The sequence below is a fragment of the Nothobranchius furzeri genome, chromosome 9, assembly GCF_043380555.1.
Source record: "Nothobranchius furzeri strain GRZ-AD chromosome 9, NfurGRZ-RIMD1, whole genome shotgun sequence".
Lineage (NCBI taxonomy): Eukaryota > Metazoa > Chordata > Actinopteri > Cyprinodontiformes > Nothobranchiidae > Nothobranchius > Nothobranchius furzeri.
The window spans coordinates 60,363,205-60,374,869 of record NC_091749.1 but is presented as its reverse complement, the minus strand read 5'-3'; the positions used below and the strand labels follow the sequence as shown (position 1 = coordinate 60,374,869).

General features: G+C 42.0%; 2 protein-coding genes across 7 annotated transcripts in view; both read right to left on the bottom strand.

Moving 5' to 3' along the window:
• Nucleotides 1-620: 620 nt before the first annotated feature.
• On the bottom strand, nt 621-2,279 carry LOC107381408 (ras association domain-containing protein 10). Its single transcript, XM_070555009.1, has one exon. It carries the CDS (start codon nt 2,094-2,096, stop codon nt 762-764), a length of 1,335 nt encoding a protein of 444 aa, XP_070411110.1. The 5' UTR covers nt 2,097-2,279; the 3' UTR covers nt 621-761.
• Nucleotides 2,280-5,336: 3,057 nt separating this feature from the next.
• Nucleotides 5,337-11,665, bottom strand: part of tead1b (TEA domain family member 1b) — an 86,138-nt gene continuing 79,809 nt past the window's right edge. For all 6 annotated transcript variants that reach the window (XM_054732068.2, XM_015953053.3, XM_015953055.3 and 3 more), the window contains 3 exons: nt 9,322-9,462; nt 9,086-9,238; nt 5,337-5,657 (listed from right to left, as the gene is read on the bottom strand). In XM_054732068.2, coding sequence (XP_054588043.2) covers nt 5,544-5,657; nt 9,086-9,238; nt 9,322-9,462 — 408 coding nt within the window. In that variant the 3' untranslated portion in view covers nt 5,337-5,543. The remainder of the gene's footprint in view (nt 5,658-9,085; nt 9,239-9,321; nt 9,463-11,665) is intronic.

Sequence of the window (11,665 nt, the reverse complement as noted above, 5' to 3'; positions counted from 1 at the left end):
CTAAAGTATTACACATTTTTCCATGAAGGACGCACCAGTGCTGCAAAATCCTTAGTTTTTAATTAAAGACATTTTTATGTGGTAACATTGCTTCATTTATGTCGAGTCTCTTGATTTTAGGAAGTTTGCAAATAAATTGGGCAATTATTTAGTAATTTTCTGAAGATTTGATTGTGTTTAAGTTCAGCTGTGATTTTCTTCAGGCGCAGCTGCAAAAGCTGATAAGAACGTTATTTATGGAAAACATCAGTACTTCTGGATGTGGAGACTTCCTCTTTAGGCTTTTTGAATTGTTTTGACTCCTGCGCGTTATTATGATGTAATGAGTCACAGAAGACAAACCTTATTCCCAATTGTCTTTAGAGGGGCAATAAATGCCTGCCTGGTAAAAATCTGCTCTTTGCATTGTGTGTGAGTTTCACCCTAGTGTCCAAAAGTTGTGAATTACGGCAGAAACTGTGGAAACTGTGATTTTATTATGTCCACCACCCCCATTTTGTAGCCTGCAGATGTAATTTCTCTTAAAGAAAAAGAAATTGAAGTATTTTAATTATTAAAAAAACATTTATTTTCATGTTGCAACAAAAGTTTTCTTTGTTAGACTAACAAGAATTACAAGAACTACCTTTTAAATGCGTTTGACTTCAAAGCAGGTTAGTCAGAAGTGTTCACTTGTCTTGGGTGATGTTTTTGTTTGTGCACCATGATGATGATCCCTGAGGCTTTTGGTTTTTGTGGATGAGCTGACCAGTCAGTCAATCCTAAACCAGTGATTCCCAAACTGGGAGGCCGTCTGAATCCTGACTGTGCAGAGAACTTAGACCAGTGTCTGAGTCGTCGTCGTTCACACTCGGAGCTTTAGACAGACATCTGGCTTTCTCCACCCAGACCCTTTTCCCCTCCAAAGTGTCAGTCGTGGTCTTATCTTCTGTCCCGTTTCTGAGCTCCTCCTCGCCGCCTGTCCCCTCCTCCATCTCCAAACTGCTCACTTTCTCCAGCAAATCCCTCATTTCCCTCTCCCGCGCGGCGCAAATCTGCTGGGACAGCTCCAAATCGCTCCTAATAGCTTCTAAATCCGCGTTCAGTCGCAGACCAATGTATAAACTTGCATCCAGTTGCGTTTTGATCCTCTCCTCCTCCAGGAACAGCTCGTGTGGTGGTGTTGGCTCGGCGTCAGAGCAGGAGCGAGATGGGGAGCCTCCTCTGGGCTCTGGGTGCTTCCTCATCAGCTCCTCTTTCCTCCTCCACATCCAGCGCTGGTTCAGCTCCTCCTGGATGTGAGCTGTGATCGTTTCTATGAGAGCCTCCTGCTCCCAGAGCTCCTCTTGTAGCCTAAGCACCTCCTCACACCGCTGGACAAACACCTCAAACTTGGCTAGAGTTTCACTTGGAGGCTTCTCGCCTCCCTCTTGGTTTGAGACCCCCGGAGCCTCCAGATACGTGTTCTGCACATAATTAACTCCATGCCTTTTGATTCTGTCAAAATGCACCTTTGCTTCACGGCTTTCTATCTCCGTGTCCAGCTCTGATATCCTCTGGATCTGCTGTCGGATCGTGTGGTCCTGAGAAATCACAACGTGAACAAGCGTCTCCATCCTCTCCGCCGCGCAGGACGCGTCTCTGTGCGCCGCTCGCGTCCTCTTCTTGTTGATCTTCTCCAACTTTCTGAAAGCTTTCCTGACTATCCGCCGCTGCTTCTCCGGCGAGATGCAGCTCATGATGGCTCGTGATGTCCCTTTGGCCACGCAGGAGCTCTGTTTGCTGTGGACCACGCGCGCCTCTGCGCTCCGGGCGGCGTGGTTATCCAAAGACGCGTCGCTTTTCACCAGCACGAACTTCACGTTTTTCTGCTCTTCTCCCCACGCCATCCACAGCCTCAAGATCTTTGTTTTGTTGGGCAAAATCCTCTCGAACCCCCCGTATTTCTCCACAATGCAGTAAGCCTGCGCCCTGAGGCCGCGCCGAGAGCTCTGCTGCTCCTCCAGAAGAACTTTGACCACATCAGCGCAGGTGGTGTGTTTGGACAAGCCGAGGACCAGCTTCTCCTCCCGGCACACCCACACGGATATCTTACGCTCCTCTGAGCACTCTTCCATTTCTGGTAAACTGTGTTTTTACTAAAAAAAAAAGTTTAAAACTGAAATGATGTGAGGAAAAAGTGCATCCGGGTTCGTGCGCACAGACGCATCAGAGAAACCTGCAGGCTGTGAACTCCATCAGTCCTTCTATGTTCTTAAGGCCCTGACAGGGAAACACACACACACTGTGTTATGTGCTGTGATCACGTGATCAAGAGTGAACCTATACTGTTTGACATGTGCTGATGAGAGAGGATGGAGTCATTTTGTATTAATCAACAAATTATTCATTTATGAAATAAACAACAAAAATTAATACAATTGATTTGCCTCACAAGAGATTGAAGTGAAAAAGCACAAAACTATTTATTTTATATCAAATATGGAGTAAAAAACAAAACAGAGAAATATTACTTTTGTGATTGTTCTCAAACTTATACTTAATTACAAAAGTTTATTAAATATATGCAAACAGATGTTCTCTCTTCCCTTGGAGTAAGGATTCTCCAGGTAACCTGTCAACCTTGCGCTTTTGCTTGAGTCTCACCTGAAACAGATCAAGTGCACACCTCCCTCTAGTGGCGGTTCCTGTTACTACAGGAACTATACATCAAACGTTTCCCCGAGTGAGCTGCTTTAACTAAATAACTCCATCTGCTGTTGATCTGAGGCTCTTACAGCTAAAAGGTGGTTATTGTTTAAGTGACAAAAAAGGAGATGTGTGTTTTTTCTTCCAGATTTATTAAACTTCAATATTGCATACATAGAAAGTATCTAGAAAGCTACAAAATATCAACTGAAGTGAAGAAGGCATCTTGATGTTACGGAGCAAAGACACGACCATGAGCAGGACACGGAAACAGCACAGCTTCTTTTCTCTTCGTAGCTCCAACACGTTACGTTAATGGATATGAAAAAGGTATCACACATCTGTACCAAGAAAAGCTAAGATATACTTTTATACAAAACACCTCTTTTTACAAAAATCTAAATAATAAGTGAGTGAATGTCAGCTATGCGTGGGCGACGTTAAAAATCACTTTAAAGCTACCATCAGAGATGGTCAAAAACAGAAAGGTACCAGCACCTACTCTGAAAATAAAGGACAAGTAACACGAGCTAAACTGCTGATATGTCTGTAGCATGGTTGAACTCAAACGTGTGTGTGTGTGTCCACCTCCCCACCAGATGTTTATTTGTGCCTTCAGTGGCATTAATAGGCCAGCAGTGACAACATCAGCATCACATACAAACAATATCGTCACAAAACCAAGTACACAGGTACGATAAGAAAACAACAATCACTACATGTGATCAGATAAACGGGGTAAACAGAAGAGGAAAAACACGGGACGCGGCAGAAACACTGAACTCCAGCTGCAGCCTCCAGAGACACCGTCAGCTAATGTTTCACTATTCTTTTCATTTAAATAACTCGACTGATTCTGGTTTTGAAGAAAGAGTAAAATGTTTGAGTAAACGTGATTTCTTCCACTGCTGCAGCAGCTGAGTTTCAGATTGTGATGTTTTGAGTCTCCTGTAGAGCTTCTGCTTACATTTCATTTAAAAACAATAAAAGCTTGATCAAATGTGATTTTTTTTTTACATTTTCTTTACACATCAGAGTTTTCATCAGAACACATTTTAGTGTTTCCGTAAACCTCTTTACAAACACTTGAACCTGCAAGTGCGCACAAAGCAGACAGCTTCGGTTTGACTTCCTGCGTGCAGTCAGCAGATTCACAAACTCTTCCACGAGTCTTTGACCAGAAAAAATACACTTTTAGAAATGAAAATGAATATATGCTTTATTTGTTTAACTGTGATGATATCTCTCCTGCTGTTATTCATTAGTCCTCGATCCTTTAGAAAAAGGCAAAGTGGTGATGGGTTTCATGCGTGTCTTGTTTTTGGTTTAGCAGTGTTTTATTTTTTAGTTTATGTTTGATGTTTTGAAGCAGAAATTTGGAAACCAAAGGCACTTTCTCGCTACCACGCAGGACAGGACAACAGATTCTCCAGGTTGGGTTTGTTGTTTTGGTCTTTTGCAACAGGAAAGGCAGTCGTTCCATTTGTAGTAAACTTAAATAAAATCATTAGTGTAACAGGAAAAAGAGCTTCTCTTCAAGCGAACAAGTACTGCATTTTTAAATAAAGTTCAACAAAAACTGTTTGCAGGATTTCACAAATTCTCTGAAGCATGTTTGTTTTTTATAAAGTGAAAACATCATGCAGGATGTTGTTGTTTTTGCCTGTTTCTTCCACAGAATGTGTTTTAGTAATAAAGAAAGAGGATATCCTAAGGCACTGTACACTTCCACTTTGGCAGATTGTATTGTGCATGCGCTGCAACCAACGATTCTGATGCAGAGATCACAGTTTTAGTGTCATCCTTTGAAGTTTGCACACAGCTTTAGCATGTTTAAGGCTTGGGATCTATGCAGGCAACAGAAACATGTGAACTGCATTTGAGCATCAAGGCAGTTTCTCTCTCTGGCTGGAATTATTCCACCAAAATCCCAGAGAGTCTTTCAGGGGAGTGGCGACGTCAGAGCATACAGAACAAGGCAGGCTGTCAGGATTTGTAGTGTAAACTGTGGGTTTAAAGCCACAGAGTTAAAGTAAGCATCACTAAGGCGAGCACTGGGCGCGGGAACAAAGTGCTTTTGGACCAGATGAGTCCAGCTCAGTCGTTTTATGTACTTTCACTTGTCTGGAAACAGAAAATTCTCTCATCAGCTGTCGAAGAGGAAATACAGAAAAAATAACCAGCTATGCAGGTTGTGTTCTACATTTATGGAGCAGCTGCAGGTAAAATGTGCATTTTTTTTCTCTCATGTTGGTGTCTAAGACCTGGAGTGCTTCAACAAGGATAAACATGTGACTGAAAGCTGCGTTTGTTTGTTTTTTTGTCTTTCTTTTCCTGCTATGTTTCAGCTTGTTTCAGCTACTGCGTGTGTGTGTGTGGTGTTTTTTTTTGTTTCTTTGGGAAATCTATTTGCTGTGGGTGCGCATTTGTTTATCTACAATGTTTAATATCACAAATTATTAAGCACACACATACAAAACGTTCCCAAGACGACTGCACAGACCATCACAGGCCCCTAGACATTGTTTTTCTTAGCCTACATAACAAATCAGAAGACAACACATCATTTTTATTTACCAAATCGATCCAGCTAATTCCTTAAAAACGGCTATGCCTATAACCATCAGACCAATAAACAGATATTTAAAAAAAAAAGAAAAATCCCATAAAATTCCCACTGAAACATAAAACAGCTGTAATGTAGCTCACAGCTGCAGTCAAATAACAGACATTTATATTAAATTGTGACAAACTGACTTCACCTGATACCTCGGCCACCAGAGAGCGATGACTTTCGCTTAGAGGCACTGTCACTTGTTTTGAGGTTGGAAAGTCCATGAAAGAACCAAGAAAGCGTCTCTGTGCGGCGGAGGCTTTCATTCCTTTACCAGTCTGTAGATGTGATGCTGGGCGCCGTGCTCGCTGTTAGAAACCTCAAACACACACGCCATGCACAGCAACGTCTCCTGGGTCTCTCTGTTGGACACCACCTGCAAGAGAGGACAGGTCACAGTCTGCTAGAGGGCCGCTAAAATCTCTGAACTCCTGCTGAGAATTAAAAATAAAGGAGTTGTCCTGCTTTCAAATCAGCTACAAGATGCAATGTTGAAACTGTGTAAGCACAACAACTTTTATATATTTAGATTTATAGACGTAAAACAAACATTTTAGTCATCCATCGTTCTGGGTAAACTTAGCAGCAACACTGTTAGGGGTGCAAACTAGGGATGCACCGATACTGGTATCGGTATCAGTGCAGATACCAGTACGATACTGGTATCGGTATCAGTGCAGATACCAGTACGATACTGGTATCGGTATCAGTGCAGATGCCAGTACGATACTGGTATCGGTATCAGTGCAGATACCAGTACGATACTGGTATCGGTATCAGTGCAGATACCAGTACGATACTGGTATCGGTATCAGTGCAGATACCAGTACGATACTGGTATCGGTATCAGTGCAGATGCCAGTACGATACTGGTATCGGTATCAGTGCAGATACCAGTACGATACTGGTATCGGTATCAGTGCAGATACCAGTACGATACTGGTATCGGTATCAGTGCAGATACCAGTACGATGCTGGTATCAGTAAAAGTTAACCGATACCAGGAACCGATACCAATGCAGTTGCTTGAAAATGGCTTCACTGTAACTTGTAATTTCTGTTCACCTAAAATTTTAGTTTTGTGATTATTTCTATTCATATATTTAACTTTTTTTCTACCTCACAGTCTTTTCCTGTTGAAAGCAGAGAAGAAAATAAAATCTGTATTCCAAATCATTGCATATTTTTGTGTGGTAGAAGTATCGGTATCTAGCCTAGTGAACTAGACCAAATTCTTGCTTTGCAAACAATGGTCTAGGCATGCTCCATTGGAACCTCAGCAGGTCCTACCAGGACTCTGGCTAGCCAATCACAGCTCTCTAGAGAGGTTTCAAACACATAAAGAGTTGTGATTGGTCCATAATGGTGGGCCAATCATAGTGCTCTATCTGCTTAGTGAACAAATCACAGAGCTTTATCCGCTTTGTGGGCCAATCAGGGCACTCTACATGCCTGGTGGGTGGGATGATGCAACAGAGTGAAACAAGAGTATGTCACATTCATTGTCCAGTGGAATGCGGAGATCATTTGAAAGACAACGGTAGAACTTGCCCCACAACCGAGAGCCATCAATGGAGCATGGCCAGACTAAATAATACATTTATTTAATCTGGCTTGCCAGGCTAATAGGTATCGGTGAGTATTCAGATCCAAGTATCGGTATCGTATCGGTTTGGAAAATGTGGTATCGTTGCATCCCTAGTGCAAACACACCGATCACATTAGGAAATGTTCTCTGGCATAAAGGAAAGTTAGTTTTAAACAGTCGACACAGCTGTCACATAATTAAATGTTATTTTCTTCATTTGTTTTTGTTTTTATTTAGATGTGATGTTCTTTGTGAAGCTATTTGATATTTTTTCTGTGATAAGTGTTAAATAAATAAACTTTATTCACTTAATAAGGTCAGATTTATTGAATAGTTCTCTTAAAGAGCAAGTCACCCCCAAAGCAACATTTTTTTGCTAGTAAACTTTATAAATGAGTGTCTAATAGTGCTGTAGACATGTATATTTATTACTTTGGTATTTTAGTGCATCTTATTTAAAATATAATTACTCTGCATAAAACTGCCATTGTGGCACCCTCTTCGGGTCAAAAGTACAGTTGAAACTGAATCAGCCGTCGCTATTGGCGAAGCCGTGGTATGCGGTTTTAGCTCATATTTGCCGCGCCTCTGGCTGACTAGGATGCGTGCTGCCATTTCTCTGACCGAGTGAGGTGTGTGTGTTGGGGTGTGTGTTTGTTAACGGCTCTTTGACAAAGAATCTCTAAACAGGGGGTTGCTGTCGGTGTCACCACTGCAGTTTGACTGTTTGCACATACAACAATATGGCGGAATGTCCTGTGATGCATTGTGGGTCGCAGGTGATGTGATGATCTTGATTAATGAAAAATCAAATAAAATGATAAACCTGAAACAGAACTTGCTAAACTCTACTTTGGTCTAAATCATTTCCCAGTGGCAACAAACTGATGACTAGGGATGAGCCGGATACTCGTTTCAGACGAGTTTCCGGTACGGATAAAGCATTTTTGACAAATACAAGCATGAGACGAGTAGACCTCGGAAATATCTGTAATCGTGCTGAAGGAAAATCCTCATTGGGTAACTGACTGTCTTCACGCTCTATGATTGGCCAGTCACATAGAGTGCCCGCCCCTCCCTACACACAAAACTCTCTAGCCGGCCAGGAGCGCAGTCCGTCCGGCTCATCCACGCACACACACAGACAGTAACGGATCTCGCTGTGCTTGCTTCACTGTTGCTCATGTTTCTTCAGTTTTCCCTAGGTTTTCTTCAGCTCGCCTCTTTTTCGGTTGAATATTTAAAGTTACTTTTTTCGTAACTTACATGGTGCATTTGACAAGACAGAGCTGACGTGCTGTGTTAGTCACTCACTACCTCCGCTCCGGTCGGGTTTTTTATTTTTTTAACTCCATCTCTCTCCCTCTCACCCTCTCTATCTCTCTCAGACACACACACCTTAATCAACATTGTTTTGTTTAACGTTGTGTGTGGCAAAATGCCAAGAACGTTAAGAAAAAAATCAGTTTAATCAAATTAAAATAAAAAAATATATATAAAGTTGTGTCTGGTTCTAGCATTTCATATTTCCTAGTTCCTACTGCATGAGTTCAGATGTATTAATCCATGCACTTAAATATTAATGTTCTGATTTTACTGAAACACTTGTTCTGAAATAGTTTCTTTACTATTGTGATCAAAAATATTTCATCTCAATTTTGAGGCTGCTCTGTAAATAGTTTTCAAATAAACAATACACATATCAACTTTTGATCATTCCATATCAATTTCAGACTTAAAATAATGTATTGATGTAAACCACACCCACTTCCGGTTAAACCACGCCCACTTCCAGATTATGCCACGCCCATTCCGAGTACAGATACAGATAATTTAGTTGGTTGAACAGATACAGATACAGATAGTGGTGTACTCGCTCATCCCTACTGATGACGTTCCATTTTAAAGCACACATTTAGTAAAACATGAAACATCTTTTTCTTCATTTAGATGTCTATAAGCACCCCAGTTCAAGGTTTTGGAAATCCTGAAGGTGTTTTATCTGTGCATGTGCTTTTAATATTGAATTTTCTCATTAGAGGTGAACAACACTTCAGGCCCCATGTGATGCCTAATGACAGGGCTTCCTGGGAATACGAGGCTCCTGGGATGATGTTTCATCCTCTGAGGAATGAGAAGAATGTCAGCTCTGCGAAACCCACGACCATTCCTGACAAAGCAGGGAGGAAAAATGAGAGGGTCACAGAGGTGATTACCAATAAGATGGTGAAGTTCTCCAGAACGCTGTTCATCATGTATTTCTCTGGCAGATGTTTTAGCTTGTGGATGAAGTTGATCATGTATTCACACATGGGAGACCGGCTGATCCGGTAGACAAAGCGCCCGTTTTCAAATCGTGCGTATTCAGTCTGAAGAAAACAAAAATGAAAACATTTTAAAACGTGAACAATTCAAGCTGCAATTATGTTGAGTCGTTATTTTTGGTCCATACCTCTACTTTCTCAACGACCTGTTTGCCGAAGGAGCAAACCTTTGTTGAACACGTTATGGTCATGTTCTCTGAACTCTCATACTGGCTGGTCACTCCGTAAAAAGACCCGGCGTCATCCTGAATGTTGCGGTTCAGGTCAGCCTGAAGAGAAAAGAAGAACAATGAAAATCAACACTTGTCTTTTAAACAAGGATGAAAAAGGTCAAGCAGGCTATTAGAATGTGTTTGTGCAGTCATTTAAGAGCCAGCAGTCACAGCTGTAGGCTCAAGGCAGCAAAAGCAACATCTAACAACACTTTTGTGATTCTGGTAAAAGGATTACACAGATTACAACGGACTTTCAGGTAAATCATCGTTTTATTTAAATACATTATTTAATGAAACTTAAGTCAAATAGAGGGCCCAGTCTAAGCTAAACCAAGCTTTAGGTGGCATACTGAAATAAATGAAAAGCTTTCTGTCGTGATCTAAGGGAAGCAGGAATTAACTCACCTATTTGCACAAAAAGCAGTTTGCTGCAGTATTATTATCTAATCATAGCAATGGGGCTTGCTTTGTGTCTAAAATCTCATATTCATCACACATCCCTATTGATTCAACTTGCTGATCTTAAAGAAGCCAGATTGTGCTATTTTAAACCTTTGAGAGCAAAGGTAGGCACAATGTAGGATCAAATGTTACCCTTGGCACTATTGAGATATCATTTATCTTAAATACGAGTTATTTTCATCAGCCTGATTTAATACCTGGAACTGAAACGGTTCGTTTAAGAGAAGCTCAGCTCTTGCCAGATCCGACAATATGCTCCTACAACAGTGTCTTAAGCCTGACTCATGCTTCTCCGTCAGCTCCGCAAGGGACAGACACGCACGGACTGACAGAAGCGTTTTGCTCTCATACTTCTCCGTCCCCTGGGGAGTGTTGCAAAGCAGTTCCCCGGCAGGACAGCAGAGGGCGTAGCGCTGTTCTGTGGTATCCTGTCATGTATCGGTCCAAGATCGTGTGTTTATATCGTTTTTGTTTTTTGTATATAAGAGACTTTTTAACACAGACACATTTTTCTGTCATCCTCCTCCACCTCTTCATGCGCTCACCACCTCTACATCCACGTTTCCTGTCATTTCCGTCCACAAATAAAACGCTTGCTGCGCATCTTTTCACTCCTCCAGTCACGGGGAACTAGACGTTCATGTTTTTAGAGTTTTTTCGCGAGGTATTCTTCAAGCTTCTCCGTGTCTGCCGCTTGTTATCCTCGGCTCTCTTTATGTTTTTTAGGGCGCAATGCCGGCGGTGTAGACGACAGCGGCGTCCTGACCAATCACAAGCTTGCATTGTCCGTCTCGACGGACGGATGTTTAGAAAAGAGAGCTCGACTCCGTCCGTCCTTGCGGAGCTCTCCGGCAGGCCCGCAAGGATGCTGCGTGTCTCCGCACTGACGCAGACGGAGAAGCATGAATCAGGCTTCAGGCAAGTCTGCTATTTATTCAGAGTTTGTAGTCCAGTGGTTTAAGTGCCTTCCTTTAGTCTCATTTTGCCATGTGCTGTTGCGGGTTCGACTCTCAGTGGTGTCAGTAGTAATTTATTTAGCCAACTGAATCAGATTTCATTCATTTATATTAAAATGTTATCATTTATTTTCTGAAAATCTGAGATTTTTGAAATTGGTCATTCCCGAGCAGCATTTTAGTCGATATTCTGCTCACCTCACATGGACTCACACTGGCTAAATAAATAAAAAATGTACAAAAAAAAAAACAGATTAGTTGTTAATTTTAAACAGTTTGCCAATAAAGAGTAGAAAATATCATACTAGCAAATGTAGCTAAAGAAGAAGAAAAACATTACTGCTGTGACCGAGTTTAAGGTTGGTTTATGCTTGACGCGTCCGCAAGGTTCGCACGGCCCCGCACTGCGAAATTTTAACAACCTCGCCCCTCCACCGCGCCTCCGCACGGCCCAAAATTTCTACACCGCGCACCTAGGAAATTTTCTAACCACACGGACGGTCGGACGCGGAAAAACATGGCAAACTGGCAAGAACTAGTATGGCAGAGGTTCGTCAATACAGACATGTGTATGATTCAGCTCTCAGAGATCAACATGTTGTTAATAATTCTTGGAGAGAAATAGCTCGCACTGTCGGAAAAGACGAGGACGCTGTTAAAAAATGCTGGAATGCCATGTTGTAAACAACAGTAATTTTTACTTCTACTACGATGTAGTGTTGGATGCATGCCGTAGAGCTCCATGCTGCCCCCTACAGTTTGGGAGAATATTGGCTCACTGCAGAGACAAGCCGCATGAACCATAAACGCTGCAAGTTGTGTAGCGCGTTCCATCCGCG